The sequence below is a fragment of the Schistocerca cancellata genome, chromosome 1, assembly GCF_023864275.1.
Source record: "Schistocerca cancellata isolate TAMUIC-IGC-003103 chromosome 1, iqSchCanc2.1, whole genome shotgun sequence".
NCBI lineage: Eukaryota > Metazoa > Arthropoda > Insecta > Orthoptera > Acrididae > Schistocerca > Schistocerca cancellata.
In genome coordinates, this window is record NC_064626.1 from 612,596,304 (window position 1) to 612,620,668 (window position 24,365).

General features: G+C 40.7%; 1 protein-coding gene across 1 annotated transcript in view; it reads left to right on the forward strand.

Annotated features, from left to right (window-relative positions):
- The window catches only part of LOC126182811 (serine/threonine-protein kinase unc-51), a 186,347-nt gene that overhangs the window by 2,339 nt on the left and 159,643 nt on the right, over window positions 1–24,365 (forward strand). Inside the window, exons 4-6 of the mRNA XM_049924881.1 lie at window positions 1,561–1,593; window positions 1,704–1,740; window positions 1,889–1,939. Coding sequence (XP_049780838.1) covers window positions 1,561–1,593; window positions 1,704–1,740; window positions 1,889–1,939 — 121 coding nt within the window. The remainder of the gene's footprint in view (window positions 1–1,560; window positions 1,594–1,703; window positions 1,741–1,888; window positions 1,940–24,365) is intronic.

The window sequence follows — 24,365 nt, forward strand, 5'->3', positions numbered from 1 at the left end:
TAAAAGTTTTATTTCATACTGCTTGAATCGATGGCTGGAGGTTGCTGCCATTCTCGAACAGGATGGTCAGTCTAAGAAATTCAATGTTGTTATTCTTTGTCTGAAGAGTCCTGCAGCTTCATTGTATTTATTATTATCAAAATTTTTGAAATCTTACATATTTAAGAAAGGTTGAGTCCAGGAAGCCTACTGATTGTCTATATCTTGACTTTGGATGAGGTATTGTGAACTCTGAATGAAAGGTATGATACAAGTGAATCTTAAGTACCAATAGTTAGAGTGCTCTGTGCAGCTTTTTAGTTTTCTTTGCTATATCCTGTGTGTCAGGAAAAGGATACAGATGATGATCATTAAAAAATCATCCTTATGTAGTTGTTTCTATTTAGTATAACTTTTACTACTCTGGTATTTCGTCAGGTTTATACTATAGGATTAGCAAACATGTAATTTATTACTTATTTTAGTTCTTTTATGTAACACATCATTCTTAATTTTACACCTCAAGAATCCATTTTTTCTCCTCTTGTAATTTAAACCACTGTTTGAAAACCCAAGTGTGAAACATTAGTTTTTCAATAAAGCAGATGTTACAGCTTTAATGTGTTACATATGAAATTAAAGCTGAATATCTTCACAATGACATCTGTTTTTAGATTCCTCACATCACTAGTTTCAAAGTTATGAATATTTTTGTTCCATGGCACTACCAGAAAATGAATAATTTACATTTCTTGTTATTTGAAAAACATAGGGGGTATGCATTAAAAGAGTGTGACGTTTTGAATTTTTTGTTTACTCCATGTGAACACACAGTAGACAAAAAATAACAAATATTTGACACTATGCACTGATTTAGTGTGACTCAGACCTGTTAATGTTCCTGGTCAGTAACCTTATTTTCATAGTGTGGCCAGATACTTTCACATATTTAATTTATTAGAAAGTGTTAATAACAAGAACACTTGGAGCCCAAAAACTCCTATTCCCTTTCATTAATGTTTTCACATTATTAGTGAAATCAAACATTGGTTGTTTCTTAAGGCTTGTATTTCTGCGATGTTAATGATGTCATTGGTCTGTCACTGTGGTGTCACATTATTAACTGGTCATAAAACTTCTGGGTCAAGCATGCATGGATGATAGCACAATACATATCAATGTTGGACTGAAAAAGACTGTCATAAGTTGAAGCATATTACCATCATGGCTTATGTATCCATAATAGTCATATGTCACACAGGTTGAATTGATCTCAAAATTTGTTGCCTTAATTGTGTACGAATAAACTAAATAAAGCTTGATCATTGAGTTGTTGAATACATAGGCTTGTAAGTATTCAGAAAGTAATAATTTTGTGTGCTCTAAATTGTAACTAAAAACAAGTTATTTAGACATGAAATGTTTTGATGAGTATTGTGTATGGTACTTTAGTCATCCTATTAATGAAAAGCTTATATTTATCGGTGAAGATTCATTTTTATTGTTTGATAAACCATATTGTTTTAAAATGTAACATTGTTCTCCACATTCATTAAGAATGGCTCTTCTGTTTTGTTTCAGGAAACTGCACTCAATGTTTTCCTTGTCATGGAAGTAAGTATTTTGAGTTGCATGTATTGAATTAAATATATGTGTCTTTTCAGATTGTGCCAATTGTTTTTTTAATAGAAAATGTCTAACCACCCTCATCTTACATTTTACAGTATTGCAATGGAGGAGATTTGGCTGACTATTTAGCAGGTAAATAAAATATTCTCAATGCTTTTACTGTAAAGTAAATACAGATGTGAATTTTGTTGAGGTGTTATTTTTATGTTGTAGAATACACAATACAGTGTTGCATATTTTCTGCTTTAATCCCAAAATTGTTTAATTATTTTGCTTTCAGTCAAGGGGACATTAAGTGAGGATACAATTCGCCTCTTCCTCTGTCAGTTGGGTGAGTCAGTCACAATAGTAATATTTCATACAGTCTGCGTATCAGCAAGTTTTGTTTCCATGTTATTATTTGTAGGATATGTATAGCACTTGGTGAAAATAGAAAAACAGTTGGCCTAACCAAGGGTTGCACAATCTAAGATTATCAGTGCTCTCTGTCAGAACAGTGTGATTCAGGTACAGTATGTTCAATGGGTAGGCGAGAGTGCATATGCTAACAATTTGTAGCTGACACACCATGTAATGGTAGAAGTAGTTATAATAGATATATCGAATTTACTATCCTCCTTGAATTTGTGGGGACATGAACTTTTTGGCACGGTCCTAGTTGTCTGTATACCTCAGGCCACTAGTGATGTTCTTGCATAACCATCACAGATTTTGCTGATTTTTTTTTGATCAGTTGCATGTGATTCCAGTGAACATTGGTAAAGTTTCACAATCATTAATTCAGTACCATCGGAGGTATAGTTATTGATTTGATCCATAGTGCAGCTATCAACAGTGCACCCTTGACTCTTTTTTTCTCCTACTGCTTTCCAGTAGTTCACAAACTGAGGGCAGAGTTGACAATTTTTCTAAAAAGCCCAAAAAGTCTATTTTTGGGCCATGTTTACAAAAAAAGTGTCTACTGAAAAATCTTTTAATCATTTTAAGTAGAAAGACCTTGTTCCAAACCACCTAAAAAAACTATACTTGGTTTTGCAAACCGCCCATATAAGGCCATAAAAAAGAACCATAAGGTGTAGTTGCCTAGATAATGTGCCCATGTTCCACTGGTACTCACATTTAATCTGACATATTTTATTATGTTCTACTGTTGTTCAGTACTCTCAGTGGAAGATAATATCAAAAGTTCAGATGTGAGCTCGAGTCAGAAAAACTTCAAGGAAGTAGCCATCATCATCATCATCTTCTTCTTCTTCTTCTTCTTCTTCTCCTCCTCCTCCATACTTTTTCTTTAATTCCTCTCTTGCATTCAGCTCTACAAAATTATTTTCATAAAATTCTATGGTATAAGGAACCCAATACAAAGAACTGGTTTCCCTTTTCTTTTTTCTTTTTTTTTTTTTAGATCTAATAATTTGAGGTAATCACATTTGAAAAGTGATATTTTTTTTTTTGGTCTGACTAATCAAAATTTCTTCCCAAGCAATCTCATCAGTGACATCATCTGGCTGGCAGTATAGTTTCCCTTGTGACCTTCAACAGCAAATTAAAGAAACCTGTAAAAAATTCAACTTGCTTGAAGTAAACATAAGCTTAGGACACTAAAGGAAACCTCTTCTAGCTTTCGCCTCTGACACTTGTGGAAATGTATCATGAACTTGGGATCCTGTGTAGAGAACACTTATCAAGTTTGGGAACCTGTGGCTTCTGTTGCACAGTTCGTGGGTGTGGTCCATATGGGGGCTTTAAAAGGAACCAGTAGTGGTTAAGCGACCATGAACCCTTCCAACACACTTCTGTCGCCGTACTACGATCCACCCTGATCCAGAGCTCTATCTCGATGCACAACGATTGCCTGTGGTCCCACAGTTTCGTTTCCTGGGTCTTCTTTTTGACAACAAGCTCACTTGGCTGCCCCATATCAGACATCTGAAGGTGGGATGTTTCCGTAAACTCAATGTCCTTCGCTTCCTTGCCCACTCCTCTTGGGGTGAGGACCGTTCCCTCCTTCTCCGTCTTTATCGTGCTCTAGTTCTGTCTCGCTTGGACTATGGTTGTCAAGTTTATGGTTTAGCTGCTCCTTCCACACTGCACGTGCTGGATCCAGTCCACCATCGTGGTATCCGTTTGGCCACCGGTGCCTTCCCTACTAGCCCTGTTGATAGTCTCCTGGTTGAAGCTGGGTCCCCCCCCCTTCTGTTCGGTGGTCTCTTTGCTGTGATTTTCAGCTTCCTTCTTTGCCCTGCGTTCCTTGCTCCCTCCCCTCCATCCCCCCTTGGTTAGTTCCTCGGCCTCGAATTCGGATGGATCTCTGCCGAGGTCCAAAAGATTCCATCCCCCCAGTGGTGTTCCATTCCTTTTTCCGCCAAATTTTATGGGAGTTTCAGGATGCTGTTGATTTTTACACTGATAGCTCTAAATCTGCTGATCATGTGGGGTGTGCCTTCACGTCCTCTGTCGGAACGGAAAATCATCTGCTGCCACCTACATGTGGGGTGTTTACTGCGGAATTGATGGCAATTTCCGAGGCCCTTACCTTTATTAAACAGTCCCAACAAAACCGCGTTTTGTTATGTACGGACTCGATGAGAGGCCTTCTTGCTATTGACCGGTGTTTTTCGCGCCATCCCTTGGTCTCTGCCATCCATGACATTCACCGTGCTGCTTGTTCCATTGACTTCCTTTGGGTCCCTGGCCATGTGGGTATCCCGGGTAATGAGCTCGCTGATCATTTGGCTGGGGGAGCAGTCACTTACCCCCCGTTTTCTGTAACCCCTCCTGCAGCGGATTTACGGCTTCACATCAAATCCCACTTCGCACAGTCATGGGCCAATTCTTGGGAGGCTACTCCCCTGTCTAATAAACTTCGTGCAATTAAGGTGACGCCAGGCCCGTGGCATTCTTCCTTTCGCCTCTCCCGAAAGGACTCGACCACACTGTGTCGTCTCCGCATTGGCCGTAGCAGGCTGACCCATGGTTTTCTTTTGCGTGATGAGCCACCCCCACTTTGTGGTTGTGGAGCCTTCCAGTCGGTAGCCCACATTTTGGTTGAATGCCCCCTTCTTTTGGCTCTGCGTGCTAAGTACAGACTCCCCCACACTTTACCTTTGATGTTGGCTGATGATTCCCGGATGGTCTCTCTGGTTCTGTTTCCTCTGGGAAAGTGGTTTTTATTATAAGTTTTAAGGTTTTTAATCTCTCTCTGGTATTGGGGCAAGGTGGTGAGTGTTTGGGTGTCTCCCACTGTAAGCAGTGTTTGGAGATTGCCGATTCACCTCCCTGACCGAAATCCTCTTTTTGTCCCCTTTTACTCTGTTTTTACCCTTTTTTTATGGCTTGGTTAATCTCCTTTTCCCATACGTACTTTCTACATTCTAGCGGTTGTATCTTTCAAGTCACAGGCGGTCTTGCCTATGCTACTTCAGCATAGCGTTGGGTTCGTTCTCTTGCTGATTTCCCTCGTTTTGTTTTTACCATTGACAACATGACTGCCCCTTTACGTTTTTAACCTTTCCCCTTTTATTGTTCTGACTTTCCTGAGATGTCACATTAGCGGAATGGACCACATTTGAAACACAGGACTGATGACCTTGCTGTTTGGTCCCTTAAACCTCAAACAACCAACCAACCCTTCCAACACCTTTATACAATTTTTCATGCATATGCTAATGTTCCACATTAACTGCAAACTACACAACAACACAGTACATTGCCCCTAGCACCAGCACATCAGTAGCATTACACAACAAAAGGGTGTACTAATAATTCTGTGTAACATGAACCCATTCCAAAAAATGTCAGGAAGGTTGCTGTAAGCCTCATCAAAATGTAACAGCGTTAAGAAAACGATAGTTGCTATTCACCATATAGCGGAAATGCTGAGTTGCAGAAAGGCACAACAAACAGACTGTCAGAAAGTTACCTTTCGGCCAACAAAGCCTTTTTCAAAAATAGACAGTGCATGCGCCCCCCCCCCCCACCCCGCACGCGCGCGCGCACACACACACACACACACACACACACACACACCACAGTCTTTTGCAGCTGGAACCAGACAAAATTTAAACACTGTGACAGTGGCCTAAAACATGCAGACTGTTTATACTATGTGTGCTACAGCTGTTATGCAACAGTTTCCACAATTTTTCTTGCCTCTAGTTAAAGCAGGAAAACAGACTGAAATATGTCATGATGAGTCGTGGCAAAAAGACACCCCATTTTTAAAGTTTTTCAAGCTATTTGCTTTATCTCACTTTCTAGTTCTCAAGATTTTTTATATTATTTTTCCCAGGAAGCATGAAGCAATTGTAGAACGTAGTAAAAGATGTCATTTAATTTGTGTAGCAGCAGAATATGGACCAATTTTCAGTGCAATCCCACCTTGTCATTTTTCAGGGCCTTATGTGCTTGGAATGCAAACCAGATAAAGTTTTTTAGGTGGTTTAAAATATGATGTTTCTAATGAAAACAGCTTAAGAGAATTTGTACAAGACTTTTGTAAAAGTGGGCCAAAAATAGCCTTTTTTCGGTTTTTAGGAACATTATCAACTTTGCCCTCAGTTTGTGAACTATTGGAAAGCAATAGGTGGATGAAATTTTGTATTGTAAGACCTTGTATCAGCAAGTTAATGTGTGCTAGGTTTCAAGTATCCTTCCGGAGATAGAAAATGCTGAACTTCACATTTTTTTAGAGCATCAATTTTTAGGTCAACTTTGCTTCGAATTATCCATATGCCAGTGCCTCAGGAAACCCCTCTTATTATTTTGCTTAAGACAGTGCAGAAAGTTGTATGACATGACCTAGTTTTGTTATTTTCAAGAAAATATTACCAGAGATATTATGTCTTAAAGTTGCCAAAAGTCATGCGTACACTTTTGATATTTGCGGTATGGGGCCAAATAAATGATTATATCTGCAGAAGTATTGAGTTAATGATTGCGAGTCTTTACCAATGTTCATTTGGAACATTTGTGATTGCTTGCACAAAATTTCTTCAAAATCTGTGATGGTTCTGTTGGAACCTCTAGACCACTTCGCATAGAATGATCCATTTGTGTGCCAGACAGAGGAAGGATTAAAATGTAAAGCTTCCACTCATTTTACTTAATTGCACTCAAAACCCATTTGCAGTCTCATTGAGTGATGTCAGCTTCTACTGTTGTGCTGTAAATCTCATTTTTTCATATAGCACAGGAAGTAGTGAGTGGAGGAATGGGAGAGAATAGACCCTACACAGATTTGTGCAATAGGTCAGTGGGCTCAGAAATGCAATAGTAAGAAAGTCACATTGCTTCTCATTCAGTTATTTACTTCTTAAAAATAAATGTTACAATTGAAATCCACATCTAACTTAAAATGTGTTCTGTGATAGAATTTTTAATGTAAAAAAAAAAATCACAAAATTTGTTCTGTGTATAGACTGAATGTGTTGTGTGGTGTCCTTCATTAAACGTGAAGAAATGACGATACATGATAACAAGTGGCCAACAAATAAATGTTATTATAAAACCCTCTACTTCCACATTTAAAAAATCCAAAGAAGGTGTTCCTTTGAATGTCAAAATTTTAACAGTAAATCACCAAAGCATTCATAATAGACAGATTTACCCCCACTCCGGGAAAGGTATCACACCCAAATTTTACTCGGAACTGAGAGCTGGATGAAACCTGAAGTAGAGGTGTCCCAGTTATTTAATAGGCACACGGCAGTTGTAGAATCATTAAAAAAAAGTCCATGCTCACAAGCGCTGAAGTACCCTGGTCATGCAATCTTTGTTGGAGGCGAGTAGTTTCAGAGTGTCAACTCGTGTGTCTATGGATTCATTGTGGGTGATATGAACAGTCAGTGTAATGAACTAGTTCTGAACACATTTTTCGATAACTGTTTTGAGCACCTAGTTTGACGGACCACACACAATAGAAATATTTTAGAGTTTGTAACTACAAACAGGTGCAACCTTATCGACATTGTCAGTATAGCATCAGGGATTAGTGAATGTGATGTCATCATTGTGAAAATGCTTACTATAGTTCATAAACCATCAGTCAGGGTGTCTAAGAACTGGAAAGAGCAGGTAATCAGTTGTTAAATCCTGTTTAGACAATAAATGTCCACCATGTAGGTCAAATATGACAGACGTAGAGGACGTAAGGGTAAAGTTTAAACTAATTGTAAACTGACCTCTGCAGAAGTACTTGCTGATTCAGTGTACTAAGGACATAGAAGACCCACAGTGGTCTAATCACAAAATTTGGAAAATGCTGAGGGAGCAGAGATAGTTGTACTCTCAGGTCAAAAAAGTGGTGCGAAAATATCAGCAGGCAGAGGTTGGTAGAAATTCATATATCTATAAAAAGGTCACTCCAGAAAGTATACAACTACTTCCACTATCTTACATTAGTGAAAGACATTATGGAGATCACGAGAATATTTTGATCGTATGTAAATTTGCTACATGAGTCGAAGTCTTTTATACAGTCTCTTGTTGAACAGTCAGTGTGGCAGTAGCGGACAGCAGAAGGAAAGCTGAAGTTTTAAATTTCATGTTAAAAATGTTATTCAGGCAGGAGGATTGCACAGACATATTGTCATTTGACCATACGTGGGCTTCCATGTACAGGACATAAAAATAGGCATTCATGACATTGAGAAACAATTGAAAGAGTTGGAGAGTTGGAAAATAGGAAGGTCGCCAGGTCTGCATGGAATCTCATTTCTGTTTCATAGAGTGTACTCTAAGACACTGGCCCTGTACGTAGTTCACATTTATCCCAAATGTCTCACCCAATGCAAAGTCCCATGTGACTGTAAAAAAGTGTGAGTGACTCTAGTACCTAAGAAGGATAAAAGAACAGTCCTGTAAAATTGTTGATCTATATCCTTAACATCAGTTTACTCCATAATTCTTGAGCAAATTCTGAGTTTGAATATAATAAATTTCCTCAAGGCAGAAAACCTTCTGTCAACAAATCAACATGGATTTTGAAAGCATCACATGTATGTAACCCAGCTTGCCCTTTTTTCACATAATATCCTGCGAACCGTGCAGGAAGTGCAGTAGGCAGATTTCATATTCATAGATTTCCAGAAAATGTTTGATACATTGCCCCATTGTGATCTGTTAAGATAAATCCAAGTATTCAGAATAGGTTCCCAGGTAGGTGAGTGACTTGAAGACTTTTTAAGTAATAGGACTGAGTACATTTTCCTGGATGGCAAGTGTTCTTTGGAGACAAGGATATCATCAGGTGTGCCCCAGGGAAGTGTGTTAGGACCACTCTTATTCTCTACGTATGTAAATGATCTGATGAGCAGCAATTTTTGAGTGATTCTTGATGATGCTTAGTATATGAGAAAGTATTGTTCTTGATTTGACTGTGGAAGGATATAGAATGACTTAGACAGAATTCCTATTTAGTGTGATGAATGGCAGCTTGCTGTAAATGTAGAAAATATATGTTATTGCAGATCCTTTGATGTTCAAATACAATATTAGTGATGTACTTCATGAAACAGTCACACTGATTAAATGTTGTTGTGGTCTTCAGTTCAGAGACTGATTTGATGCAGTTCTCCATGCTACTCTATCCTGTGCCAGCTTCTTCATCTCCCAGTACCTACTGCAACCTACATCCTTCTGAATCTTCTTAGTGTATTCATCTCTTTGTTTCCCTCCATGCTTCCCTCCATCACTAAATTGGTGATCCCTTGATGCCGCAGAACGTGTCCTACTAACCGATCCCTTCTTCTAGTCAAGTTGTGCCACAAATTCCTCTTCTCCCCGATTCTGTTCAGTACCTCCTCATTAGTTGTGTGATCTATCCATCACATTGATTAAATACATACTCAATAATGTTAAAAAGTGATAGGAAAGCATGTAAGGTTGGTAGCACGAAAGGTGAATGGTGAAAATTGATTTACCGGGAGAATTCCAGGAAAGTGTAACTTTTCTCTGTAGGAGACTGCTTATAGAACACTAGTGCAATCTGTTCTTGAATTCTGTTAGTGTGTGTGAAATCCCTACCAGGTCAGATTGAAGGAAGGCATTGAAGAAATTCAGAGACATGCTGCGAGATTTGTTACTGGTAGATTCAGTCAACATGCGAGTATGATGGAGGTGCTTTGTGAAAGTAGTAGAAATCCCTGGAGCATAGATGACATTATTTTTGAGAGACACTATTGAGAAAATTTTGGAAACCCTCATTTGCGGCTGATTGTGGAACAATTTTACTACCTCCTGTGTACATTTCACTTAAGGACCATGAAGACAAGATAGTAGAAATTAGGCATCGTATGGAAGCAATTAGACAGTCACTTTTACCTTACTCCATTTGTGGATGGAACAGGAAAGGGAATGATTAGTAAAAAATTGCATGACAGTTTGTGTCCACTTGCTGCTCCACAGACACAAGAATTTGTGTGTTAGTTCAAGTGAAACATTTCTTACTATCTTTCTTACAGCTCAGAGTTGGCTCAATGTGATTTCATCTACATCTACATACGTGGTCCTGTCAGCCACCATATGGTGGTCATTGCCTATCCAGTTTCGTGCTCAGATGGAATGAGGGAAACACAACTGTATATATGCCTCTGTATGAGCCCTAATTTCTCAGTTTCATGCACAGATAGAATGAGGGAAATACAACTGTATATATGCCTCTGTATGAGCCCTAATTTCTCATGTCTTATCTTCATCGTCCTTATATGAAATGTGCTTTAGCTGTGGTAGGATCATTATGCAATCAGCTTAAAATGCCATTTTTCTAAATTTACTCACAAGGGAACCTCCCCATCGCACCCCCCTCAGATTTAGTTGTAAGTTGGCACAGTGGATAGGCCTTGAAAAACTGAACACAGATCAATCAAGAAAACAGGAAGAAGTTGTGTGGAACTATGAAAAAAATTAGTAAAATATACAAAGTGAGTAGTCCATGCGAAGATAGGCAACATCAAGGACAAGGAGAATCAAGGAGCACCGTGGTCCCGTTGTTAGCGAGAGCAGCTACGGAACGAGAGATCTCAGGTTCAATTCTTCCATCAAGTGAAAAGTTTAATTTTTTATTTTCAGTTTATGTGACAAACTCTTATGTTTTCATCACTTTTTTGGGAGTGATTATCACATCCACAAGAAAACGTAAATCGGGCAAGGTAGAAGAATCTTTTTACCCATTCGCTAAGTGTACAAGTTAGGTGGGCCGACAACATATTCCTGTCATGTGACGCACATGCCGTCACCAGTGTCGTATAGAATATATCAGACGTGTGGAGGAATCGGTTGACCTATGACCTTGCGATCAAATGTTTTCGGTTCCCATTGGAGAGGCACGTCCTTTCGTCTACTAATCGCACGGTTATGTGGTGCAGTCGCAAAACACAGACACTAAACTTATTACAGTGAACAGAGACGTCAATGAACGAACGGACAGATCATAACTTTGCAAAAATAAAGAAAGTAAAATTTTCAGTGGAGGGAAGACTTGAACCAGGGTCTTTTCGTTCCGCAGCTCTCGCGCTAACCACGGGACCACGGCGCTCCGTGACTCTGATTGTCCTTGATGTAGCCTATCTTTGAATGGACTACTCAGTTTGTATATTTTATTAATTTTTTTCATAGTTCCACACAACTTCTTCCTGTTTTCTCAGTTGATGTGTGTTCAGTTTTTCAAGGCCTATCCACTGTGCCAACTTATAACTAAATCTGAGGGGGGTGCGATGGGGAGGTTCCCTTATCAGTAGTGTTTTGCGAAAAGTCCTACACTTCAGGGATTCCCATTTGAGTTCCCAAAGCATCACCTTAACACTTTGTGTTGTTCAAACCAACCAATAATAAATCTGACGCCCGCCTCCAAATTGCTTCAATTTCTTCCTTTAATCTGACCTGGTGCAGATCCAAACACTCAAGCAGTACTCAAGAATAGGATGTACTAGCGCCCTAATTGCTGTCTCCTTTACAGATTAACCACATTTTCCTAAAATTCTGCCCCCCTGACAATACCCTTTTCTCTGAGGAACTCTTGCCGTTGAGGACAACATTGTTGGTTCTATTACTCACGTATCTGGAAACCTATTTTGTATGCTCGCACTTTCATTAAAATTCCACAGTGGAATACTGTTGTCGAATACTTTTTCAGTATGTCCTGTGAGAAAACAACAAGCAGAGTTTCACACAAGTGATGCTTTCTAAAACTGTGCTGATTCATGGACATGAGATTTTTTTTTTGTCTCTAGGAAATTCATTATATTTGAACTCAGAATATGTTCTAGAATTCTGCAGTGAACTGATGTGAAGGATATTGGTCTGTAATTTTATGAGTTCATTCTTTTACCCTTCTTATATACAGGAGCTGCACTTTTTTCCAGTCACTTGGGACTGTGCACTGGGCAAGAGATTTGTGTTAAATGCAAGCTAAGTAAGGGGGCAAATACCATAGAATACTCTTCGTAAAACCAAGTTAGGATTCCATCCAGACCCAGCGACATATTTGTTTTCTACTCTTTTATATGTTTCCCTATCCCAGGGATGCACATTACTATGCCATCCATACGAGACTCTGTGCAATGGTCAAATAACACTATGTTTGCAAGATTCTCCTGCATGAACAATTTCTTAGACATGGCGCTTTCATTTTGCTATCTTCAACTGCCACACTAGACTGGATGGAAGCCATAGACTCACTTAGCAATTATACATAGGACCAGAATTTTCTTGGGTTCTCAGCCAGATCTTTTGCTAAGATATGACAGTGGAAGTGCTAGCTTTGCTCATACATCTTTTCACAGATGCATGAATTTCTACTAACTTACCTGTCATCTTTTGCACTCTTTTGAACTGAGAGTGCAACAGCCATTGCTTCCTCAGCACTTTCCGAATTTTGTTCCTAAACCACTGTGGGTATTTCCCTCCTTAATCCACTTACTCGGTACATACTTGTGCAGAGCAAGATTTATAATCTTCGTCTATAATTCCTCTGTACGTCGTTATGGAACCAAATGATGTCAGTTCATTGTCCAAGTGATATGTTAACAGCCACTTATCTGCTCCTTCTAGCAGAAACATTCTCCTAGCCTTCTTGACTGATATATTAGCTTTCATAACCATAGTTACTCAATTTCAACCTCAGTAGAGACCTTGCCGTTGGTGGGGAGGCTTGCATTCCTCAGCAATGGAGGGGTATCTGTTGAGAGGCCAGACAGACATATGGTTCCTGAAGAGGGACAGCAGCCTTTTCAGTATAGTTGCAGGAGCAACAGTCTGGATGGTTGATCTGGCATTGTAACGTTAACTAAAATGGCCTTGCTGTGCTGGTACTGCGAATGGCTGAAAGCAAGGGGAAACTACAGCTGTAACTTTTCCCGAGGGCATGCAGCTTTACTGTATGGTTAAATGATGATTGCGTCCTCTCGGGTAAAATATTCTGGAGGTAAAATAATCCCCCATTTGAATCTCCGGGCGGGGACTACTCAGGAGGATGTCATTATCAGGAGAAAGAAAATTGGCATTCTACGGATCAGTGCGTGGAATGTTAGATCCCTAAATCAGACAGGTAGGTTAGAAAATTTAAAACGGGAAATGGATAGGTTAAAGGTAGATATAGTGGGAATTAAGGAGGTTTGGTGGCAGGAGGAACAAGACTTCTGGTCAGGTGAATACAGGTTTATAAATACAAAATCAAATATGGGTAATGCACAAGTAGGTTTAATAATGAATAAAAAAAATAGGAGCTACTACAAACAGCATAGTGAACGCATTATTGAAGCCAAGATAATCCTAGTTAGATTATGAAGAGATTGAAGAAATATATGATGCTGTAAAAAGAAATTAATCAGATTGTTAAGGGAGGTGAAAATTTAATAGTAATTGGGGACTGGAATTCGATGGAAGGGAAAGGAAGAGAAGGAAAAGTGGTAGGTGAATATGGGCTGGGGGTAAGGAATGGAAGAGGAAGCCGCTTCATAGAATTTTGCACATAGCATAACTTAATCATCACTAACACTTTGTTTAAGAATCATGACAGGAGGTTGTATACATGGAAGAGACCTGGAGACACTGGAACGTTTCAGACTGATTATATAATGGTAAGACAGAGATTTAGAAACCATGTTTTAAAGTGTAAGACCTTTACAGGGACGGATGTGTACTCTGACTGCAATTTATTGGTTATGAACTGTAAATGAAAACTGAAGAAATTGCAAGAAGGTAGGAATTTAAGGAGATGAGACCTGGATAAAGAACCAGAGTTTTTAGAGTGTTTCAGAGAGAGCATTAGGGAATGATTGACAAATACAGGGGAAAGAAATACAGTAGAAGAAGAATGGGTAGCTTTGAGAGATGAAATAGTGAAGGCAGCAGAGGATCAAGTAGGTAAAAAGACAAGGGCTAGTAGAAATCCTTGGCTAGCAGGAGAGATATTTCCATTTGATTGATAAAAAAGAGAAAATATAACAATACAGTAAACGAAGCAGGAAAAAAGGAATACAAACATCTCAAAAATGAGATCAATAGGAAGTGCAAAATGGCTGAAAAGGGATGGATGGCTAGAAGGCAAATGTAAGGATGTAGAGGTGTGTATCACTAGGGATAAGATAGATAGTGCCTACAGGAAAAATAAAGAGATCTTTGGAGAAAAGAGATCCACCCGTATGAATACAAGAGCTCAGCTGGAAAGCCAGTCCTCAGCAAAGAAGGGAAAGCAGAAAGGTGGGAGGAGTATATAGAGGGTCTGTACAAGAGTGATGTACTTGAGGGCAATGTTTTGGAAATTGAAGAGGACATAGATGAAGATGAAATGGGGGATATGATACTGTGTGAAGAATTTGACACAGCTCTGAAAGACCTAAGCAAAAAAAAAAAAAAAAAAAAAAAAAAGGCACCGGGAGTAGACAACATTCCATTAGAACTACTGAAAGCCTTGGGAGAGCCAGCCATGACAGAACTCTACCATCTGGTGAGCAAGATGTATGAGACAGGCGAAATACCCTCAGACTTCAAGAAGAATATAATAATTCCAATCCCAAAGAAAGCAGGTGTCTACAGGTGTTAAAATTATCAAACTATTAGTATAATAAGTCATGGCTGCAAAAGACTAACACAAGTTCTTTACAGATGAATGGAAAAATGGGTAGAAGCTGATCTCGGGGAAGATCAGTTTGGATTCCGTAGAAATGTTGCAACATGCGAGGTAATACTGACCCTACGACTTATCTTAGAAGATAGATTAAGGAAAGGCAAACCTATGTTTGTCACATTTGTAGACTTAGAAAAAGCTTTTGACAATGTTGGCTGGGCTTTCAAATTATGAAGGTGGCAGGGGTAAAATACAGGGAGAGAAAGGCTATTTCTCTCCCTGTACCAGACGGCAATTATAAGAGTCGAGGGGCATAAAAGGGTAGCAGTGGTTGAGAACGGAGTAAGACAGGGTAGTAGCCTCTCTCTGATGTTATTCAATATGTATATTGAGTAAGCAGTAAAGGGAAAAAAAGAAAAATTTGGAGTAGGAATTAAAATCCCTGGAGAAGGAATAAAAACTTCGAGGTTTGCGGATGACATTGTAGTTCTGTCAGAGGCAGCAAAGGACTTGGAAGTGTCTTGAAGGGAGGATATAGTATGAATATCAACAAAAGCAAAATGAGAATAATGGAATGTAGTCGAATTAAATCAGGTGATGCTGAGGGAATTAATTAGGAAATAAGACACTTAAAGTAGTAGATGAGTTTTGCTATTTGTGGAGCAAAATAACTGATGATGTGGAAGTAGAGGGGATATAAAATGTAGTAGGCTTGCAATGGCAAGGAAAGCATTTCTGAAGAAGAGCAATTTGTTATCATAGAGTATAGATTTAAGTGTCTGGAAATCTTCTAAAAGTATTTCTGTGGAGTGTAGCCATGTATGGAAGTGAAATATGGATGATAAATAGTTAGGAAGAGAGTAGAAGCTTTTGAAGTGTGGTGCTACAGAAGAATGCTGAAGGTTAGATGGGTAGATCACGTAACTAATGAGGAGGTTCTGAATAGACTTGGAGAGAAGAGGACTTTGTGACACAACCTGACTAAAAGAAGGGATCGATTGGTAGGACACGTTCTGAGGCATCAAGGAATCGACCAGTTTAGTATTGGAGAGAATCCTGGAGGGTAAAAATCATAGAAGAAGACAAAGAGATGAATACACAAGGAGATTCAAAAGGATGTAGGTTGCAGAGTTACTCGGAGATGAAGAGGCTTGCACAGGATAGGGTAGCATGGAGAGCTGCATCAAACCAGTCTCTGGACAAAAGACCACAATAACAACAACAGAGACAATATTTTTGTCATCTGCACTCAAACCCGCCTCCATCTTATGACATCTAATCTGTCCTTCTGATAAATGTTCCATGACTTACTAAATATCATCGAGCTTCCTACTTCAGATTTTAACCAGCTCTTGGTCTCTAGAATAATTTGAGCGCGAGAATATTCCTGGAGGGCAGTAAATTTGGGAGCTATGTTTGTGTTGCATGTAATGGACACAGCATACATATTATAATGATTGTTTTTAGTTCACAAAACGGTTTAATGCAGCTCATCACATTAGTCTAGCCTATGCCAGTCTTTCACCTCTGCACAGTTATTACAAGTCTGCTCCGAAGCTGAGTGGTAAGCATAGACGGCTCCTGTGAGGATAACTCAGGTTTGATTCCTGGTACTGCCATCGATTTTTCCTTGGTGGGACAATTGATATGCAGTACGCTCACTTCATGATGCCAAATGAGCAACTGAGGAGCTAATCAACCGAGTAGCAGCACCTCCACAGTATGGAAAGTCTTCAAAACAGCCAGACCAGCCATATCAAATAGTATGAAACCACAAGGCAGAGGATAACATGGCAGCAGGTAGACATCACTCGGGCCGTCACAACCTGGATGAGGAGCTCGTTATAGCTACTGCAACATACATGTAGCTGAACCTGCTGACTATATTCAAACATTGGCATCCCTTTACAGTTTTTATCCACCAAAATTTTTTTTGTTACTAAATTAACTACTCTTGTGGTTGGAGAAAAACTTACTTTTCATATAAATGAAAAGCAATTTCTCAGGTAGGAGTGTACTTGTGGAGCGCACACGGGGGATTTTTAGACTACAAGGTGCCACTCAATATGCAGACAGGAAAAGCAGATTGCATTCAAAGTAAAGGTACTTCGACTGTCAAAATTTTACCAGTAAATTGTCCACAAATTATATTACAAGTGTAACAGATCCAAACTCTCGGCAAAGTAAGGAATCAGAAAAAGAAATGAAACTTTCTGGCAGATTAAAACTGTGTGCCCGACCGAGACTCGAACTCGAGACCTTTGCCTTTCGCGGGCAAGTGCTCTACCATCTGAGCTACCGAAGCACGACTCACGCCCGGTACTCACAGCTTTACTTCTGCCAGTACCTCGTCTCCTACCTTCCAAACTTTACAGAAGCTCTCCTGCGAACCTTGCAGAACTAGCACTCCTGGGCATGAGTCGTGCTTCGGTAGCTCAGATGGTAGAGCACTTGCCCGCGAAAGGCAAAGGTCCCGAGTTCGAGTCTCGGTCGGGCACACAGTTTTAATCTGCCAGGTAGTTTCATATCAGCGCACACTCCGCTGCAGAGTGAAAATCTCATTCTGGAGAAAAAGAAATGTCGGGTATGGCCTTTCTGCCGTACATTCCCATAGTGAAGGACAGAATCGGCCATATATTGCACAAACATGGCATAAAGATGATTTTCAAACTGACGAGGAAGATCAAAGCATGTCTTAGATCAGCAAAGGAGAAAAGGGACCCACTTGCAATGTCGGGAATATACTGTATATCATGCACATGCAGAAAAGTTTATGTCGGAATGACTGGATGATCAATCAACAACAGGATCAAAGAACATAAGCGACATTGCTGGTTGGAGCAGGTGGAGAAATCAGCTGTGGCAGAGCACGCACTGAGTGAGACCAACCACATAATAAAATTCCCTGACACAGAAGTTCTGGCTGTAGAGAAGCACTATCACATACGCTTGTTCAGAGAGGCTGTAGAAATACAAAAACTCACTAACTGCTTCAACAAGAAAGAGGAAAGCCTTAAAGTAAACGGATCCTGGCTTTCCATACTGCAGCGAACGACCGTCGTAGGTAGCAAGAGGAGAACTGTACCAGAAATGACCACGGAGAAGCCCTCGGACATTGGAGTGCCAGGTACATACAGTCTGCAGCCACGAGCTCGGCTCCAGTTCACCACTGGCAATGGAGGGTGAAGCTTTGACAATGCCAGCCACTCGTGCTGGCAGAACGTCAGTAAAATCATTAGATGAGCGTCGCCAAAGAACTCAAGGCAGAAGCCAATAGGCAATGATTCAGATGACATGATTAAGGATTAGAAATTTAAAGAAAACTACATTTAAACCTATTAATTTATAGAAAATATTGATCAATGTCTTTTTGAGAAAGAATAAAAAATTTCAGGGCACCTGTGAAGATTCGAACCGACAACCTTCTGCTTGTGGGTAATGCACCTTCTCCATTTCACTACATGAACACTTTGAGTAGTGATACTATTCTTATGGCTGTAGATCATTGCATGAAATTCCAACTTGTTTTTCATCGATTACTCGCAAATGTGGGCTCACCAGGGTGAATGACTACAAGTTGTAATAACTGGGAGTGTAACATGCACAACCATATAGATGTATGAATGATATAGATGATTTCAAAAAGCCAGTCCCACCCTTGGGGATCTCTCCTCATGAGACAAACTGATGCAGCAGTCTTCATCTTTGACATGTCAGAATAGGGGTTGTCACAGAAACAGCTAGTAGAAAAATCCATGCAATATACACATTTATTTATATGTAAAAGCCGACTTTGGAATTTTTCTTTGCGTGAGACTGTGTTTGCCAATTTGAAATTCTAGATTAATGTATTGTATTGTTCATATCACTTCTGCATGATCTTTAATTGATTATATCAATAGTCATTTTTATTGTGATATAGCATGAAATTTTGACCATTTGCGAGGACCCTGATGAACTGGTACTGTTATTGCTGACAGTAGGCTTAAACTTCTTCTAATAATTTCCGGGTATGCAGCCGGATCCCGTCGACATTCTGCCACGATATTTCGGCCCAGAGACGTCCGGCCATCATCAGGTGAGTACACAACTACTGAAGAGCCCAGATGCAGTCGCTGCGACTGCACCTGGGCTCTTCAGTAGTTGTGTACTCACCTGATGATGGCCGGACGTCTCTGGGCCGAAATATCGTGGCAGAATGTCGACGGGATCCGGCTGCATACCCGGAAATTATTAGAAGAAGAAATACGCCGGGAAAACTTCAGAAGTCACAGGCTTAAACTTATTTGTGCTCTTTTAAAATTTTTGAGAACAGTATGCCTATCCTCATTCAAAACATTCTTTCTCTAATGCAGTTGTATAAATATATGAGAAATAGCTTATCTTTATACTGTATTGTTGAAAATTTTCATAAATTGCTAGAGTTGTGAATAGCTTATATTGTAGCAAATCAGTGTTTGTGACCCACACAGTTTCTGCCAAAGAATAGATCACCCCAAATTTCAGTGTATATCAATGCAAATAAATATAAATATTTGAGAAATTTTGGAAGTTACTACTGTTTTATGCAGAAAATAATTCACAGTATTAAATCAGTGTTTGCATTAAGTTACTGCAAAATATATTGTAACTAACATATTGTCTTGAATTTAAAAAATGGCTCTGAGCACTATGGGACTCAACTTCTGAGGTCATCAGTCCCCTAGAACTTAGAACTACTCAAACCTAACTAACCTAAGGACATCACACACATCCATGCCCGAGGCAGGATTCAAACCTGCGATCTTGAATTTATTTTTCCCTTTCAGGAGGAGTATAAATTATCTACATTTACTATAAATTAACTCTATATTTTAGTTTTTTTGACTATAATTAATCTCAAAAAGCCTTAGGAAAGGAGTAATCAGTAGCTTAGATTTTCCTTTTGCCATAATAGAAATCTGGTTTTGTGTATTTGTGTCAATTCTTGTGCGAAGTCAGTAATTTCTTAGGTCAACAGATTAAAAGATAGTCAGCAGACTTAGTTAAAAGTTATTTGTTCATTGTCCTTTAAAACAATGTATAAGCCACAATGCAGCTCCTCTGTGAGTGCTGTTTTTTGAAGATGGGGTGAATTAGTTGACATTCATAAGCAGCTGGAAATCGCGCTGACTGCTGTAGAATGATTGGCAGCTGCTGCAAGTCAGTTTGCTGAAAGAACGCCTGAGAGTCATATACCTGTGGTACCGAAGATACCTCAAGTAGTATCCTTTCCTGTCTACCCTGTCTCCCCTGCAGTAAGTATGGGATCTGTCATTACTTGTGCACTTGATTGTCAGTGGTGGAGCTAGGCATATGGATGTATCTTCTCCTTGTAAAAATGAAATTTGCTCCATCAATGTTGAACAGAGAAACAGTGAGAATAATACTTTGACAGCATTCCTGGTGAATAGTTAGCCATGAAACAAAGTATTAAAAAAAAAAACTCTACAAGAGACGCCAGCTGTTAACAGAAATAGACATTTCAACTTTTTTGTGTTGACATTTAACATGCAATTGCTTCCTGATTATATAACAGCAGGTTTCTTCCTTTGCCCAGCTAAAGATACTGCTGTACATTTCCTGTCATTTAAGATGTTTTAAATGCCATTATTTAAAACAAACTGTAGTAGCATGTTTTAATGTCTGTACAGGCATGACAAGTGACGGCATTGTAGTGTAGCTGCAGAGCACTTCACAGGCTGACAGTGGTTCAGTAATAACTGGGGAATAGGACCCAGTGAGAGGAAACAGAAACTTGCTATGCAAGTCAATCTACAGGAAGCAGAAAGTCTGTAACCATGTAGAGCGTGCACAAGGATAAATTCAGCAGATGGCTGGTGCGAGCGGCTGATACTAAGCACTGGGTGACAACACTCTTCATGAAGCACTAGGCTAGATCCATGGTGGTTGGAGTAAGCACCAGCCTGCATAGCTTTCTTGTGCGTGCAGATAAACCCTTCTGTCAGCAGGTCTGCCCAAACAACAAGGCATTTGCACCCTTCGTGGCTGGTTTTGGCATTATTCTGCTGCATTATCCATACCAGCTCATCTGCCCTCATTGCAATGTTCACTGGCAGGTGTACTAAATCCCTCTCATCTGAAAGGCCTTGTGGGGCTGGACACAGGCAGGCTTGGGCTATGACCTCCATCTCAGAACTGGAGAGGCTGTTGGAGAACCTGGCAGTGGACCAACCACCAAAGGAGTCAAGGCTGGCGCCATTGGCTCTCCCAGAAGAGCACAGAGGCTGTGACAACAGGGAGAATCCACTGGCAGCAATGGAGGTGAGATTGCCACCATCAGTGAGGAGGGGGGAGGGGGATTCGTAGGAGTAGGTGGTGGAGATGGAGGCAGAGGAGGAGGGGGGGGGGACAATCAGAATCCATGGGCTCCACATCAGCAGGAGCAAATCTGAGCCTCACTGTGGCCTGAGGCTGCAGATGAAGGGAGGACAGTGGAGGAGGCAGCAGCAGGGAAGTACGCTGTTGCAAGTGAGAGCCGGCACCCAGAACAGTGTTGTGAGCCAACCCTCTCACCCAGCAGACCAAAAGACCGTGGTGGTGATCCTCCAACAGTGGACAGGCACAACTGGTTTGCATGACAGGTCAGCTGCTTCCTACTGATATCCACCACAAACAACTGTCGACCTTTGTAGCCCACCACGACACCTGGCAGCAACCCCTGCCACAGGCTAAAGATCTGGGCCCAAATGGCAGCTCTGGGAAGAAAACCTGGAAGGCCACTGTGGTCTGTGGTATGTGACTCAGGATGCAAGAAATCCAGGAGACCCTGTGGCTGGCACCCTTGCAAACTTCCACTGGACTGCACCCGCTAACTGGTCTTGTCCAGTATGTAACTAGAAAAATCGGCAACACATTATCACAGGAAAAAGCACTCATGACCTCTTCATTTGGGTCTTTGATGTACCTATGAAGTTATCCACCTCTGAGTTAGAAGCGGGTGCAGTGAGGCAGTAATCATATGCTGAGCCCTGTTGTGAATGCAAAAGTCATTAAACCCCCACTACACAAATTGCCTCCATTTACTGGACACAAGGACCGTGGGGTATCCCTCAATGGCAAAAATACCTGACGTGTGGACAGTGTCAGTCGGCAATGTGAAGGACAGCTTGGATGCATTTGGGAAATTGGTCAGTTCATTGACTACCAACAATCACATGCTGCCCAAAAAGAGACCTGCGAAATTCATGTACACTCTGTCCCAAGGGTGCTCCAGGACTGGCCAAGGAGGAAAGTGATGTGGCATGCAGCCTGGTTCTGTACAGACCCCTCAAGCCTACACCAGACACCAGACGTTCAGTGTCACAACTGATCACTGATCAGTAGATGGGGTGTGGCGCCGACACATTCATATAAGTCATACCCCAGTGCAGCAAACAAAAGAAATATGGAGTATTTCGAGGGGGATGAAACGTATTCCCTGCAAAACCCACACCAGATAAATGTACTCCAGCTAACACATGATGTGGACTGCCGAAATGATTTTCTGGAAAAGCAGGTCAGTGACCATGGCATTCACAACCTCTTGTGCCGTCAATGGAAAATCCAACAGGGTTTGCTGCAAGACATCACCCAACGTGAATATGAGAGCCTCCTACAGATTGAACTCCAGATTGAGACCCACTGGTAACCGTGATAGCCCATCAGCCTTGGAATTCTGGATGGTGGAGGAGCAACCAATGTTATAGCAATAATTGCTGAGAAAGAGGGCCCATTTCTGCACTCAGTGGGCAATCCTGTTGTACAATTGAAGAAGGGCAAATAAGGAAACAAGTTGCTTCTGGTCGGTGATCAGGAGGAACCTTACTCCCATGCAAGAAAATGTGAAACTTTTTAACTCGGAAAATAATAGCTGTCATCTCCTATTCCATCTGTAAATAATTACACTGCACAGTAGAAAGTGTCTTCAGTATGTGAACAACACTGCATCAATACTGGGATGCATTATAGGCCAGGGCTAAAGGTTTACCATTCGTAACAGAAACAAGATAGGGAGCAGAGCACAAATGTTAGTTGCCAGACTGAAAAACCTGTTGACAATCTAACAATCAGACAAACTTGACACGTTTCTGACAAAGCTAGTTAAGAGGATGGCAGATACGCAAGGCCTGGGGGAATGAACTGAGCATGATGCAAAATCTTACCCAAAAAAGACTGGAGCTCCTTCAGGTTTTTGGGTGCCGGCTAGTTGACGACGGTTTTCTGTTGTCATTCTTAGGGATAAGCCCATCTTTGCTAAGCACATGTCCCAAGAAAAGGACCTCTGAGGAGAAAAAAACTGCGCTTCTTCAACTTGGAACAAAGGAGTTCTCCAGGAGGCTTTAGAAAACCAGCTGAAGGTTTCATGAATGCTCCTCTTTTGTAGGTCCATTACCCAGATGTCATCAAGGTAATTGGTCAAAGAGGGAATCTCCTGAATCAATGTCCCAAACACCATTGATAAGTCTCCAGTGCAAATGAGATTCCAAAAGGCAAGTGATTAAACTGGCAAAGTCCAAAGGGGGCACCAAGGGCCAAGAAGATCCAAAAACAGCATCCAATGACAACTGCAGGTATGCATAATGCAATCCAATGCATGAAAAATACTGGCCACCCTGACAACTTCAATAACAACTCTGCTGGCTGCAGAATTGGATACGAATCTGTGATGAATTGCAAGTTGACCATCTGTTTAAAATTGCTGAAGAGGCTCATGGTGCCATCAGTCTTCTGAATCACCACCAAATGGGAAGTAGAAGACACGACACTTTGATTCTACCATCATGGAAACTGAGCCTTTGCATTGTCATGCTTGGAGAAGAGCTGTGGCATGGGTGACCTAATTGAGCCACATTCCAGTTATCAGACAGGCAGTTCCTTACTACTACTGTCAACTTATGGGATTCCACAATCTAGGCAAAGTCAGCTAAATAAATGTTGAACAAAGTTAAGGCCTTAGTCTCAACCTCTTGGCTGGATGCTAACTGGCATTCGTATCCCAAATTAGCAAGTCTGCATAAGATGTAGCGCATTTAGGACACTAAAATGACCCTTTGGAAGAGACACTGCAAGTCAGAGAGACACATACAGTGGCCTGGGTGATTGTAATGCCACCACATGGGTTTGAAATCCAAAATACTGTGTCAGCAACCAACAAAGTTCATCAAAGGGATGTTTCTCAAGGTCAGTGGAGGGCTTCAAATTCTGGTCAACTTTGAACAAACCCATGTTGCTGGACAAGAAGAAGCTGGTCTTATAAATCAGAACAGTGATACACATTATCTGGCAGAGCGGCAACAATGACCTGAGGTAATTCTCTCACCTTTCTGTAGAGTCACCCAAACCATGAAATGTCATCTGGCGATGGGAATGGGGAAGAAAACTGCGCAATGGATACCTGGCCGTGGGCTACTGCTGGTGGTGAAAAGGCACAAAGCAAATCTGCATTCTGATTCGTCAGCACCTGCATCTGCTTCTGCTGCCGCTTCTTCTGTAGTTACAACTGCTACTATCAGCATTGCAGATACGCCAAGTCAATGGTGGCTCAAAAGTAACACGAGGAAAAGAGAGACAAAAAATAGGGGATTCATATGTGTAAGAACGTCCTTTGTTGCCACTTTAGTATCTGCACAGGCATGCCACCGCTGCTAGACTACCTTGTTGGCAGAGGTGC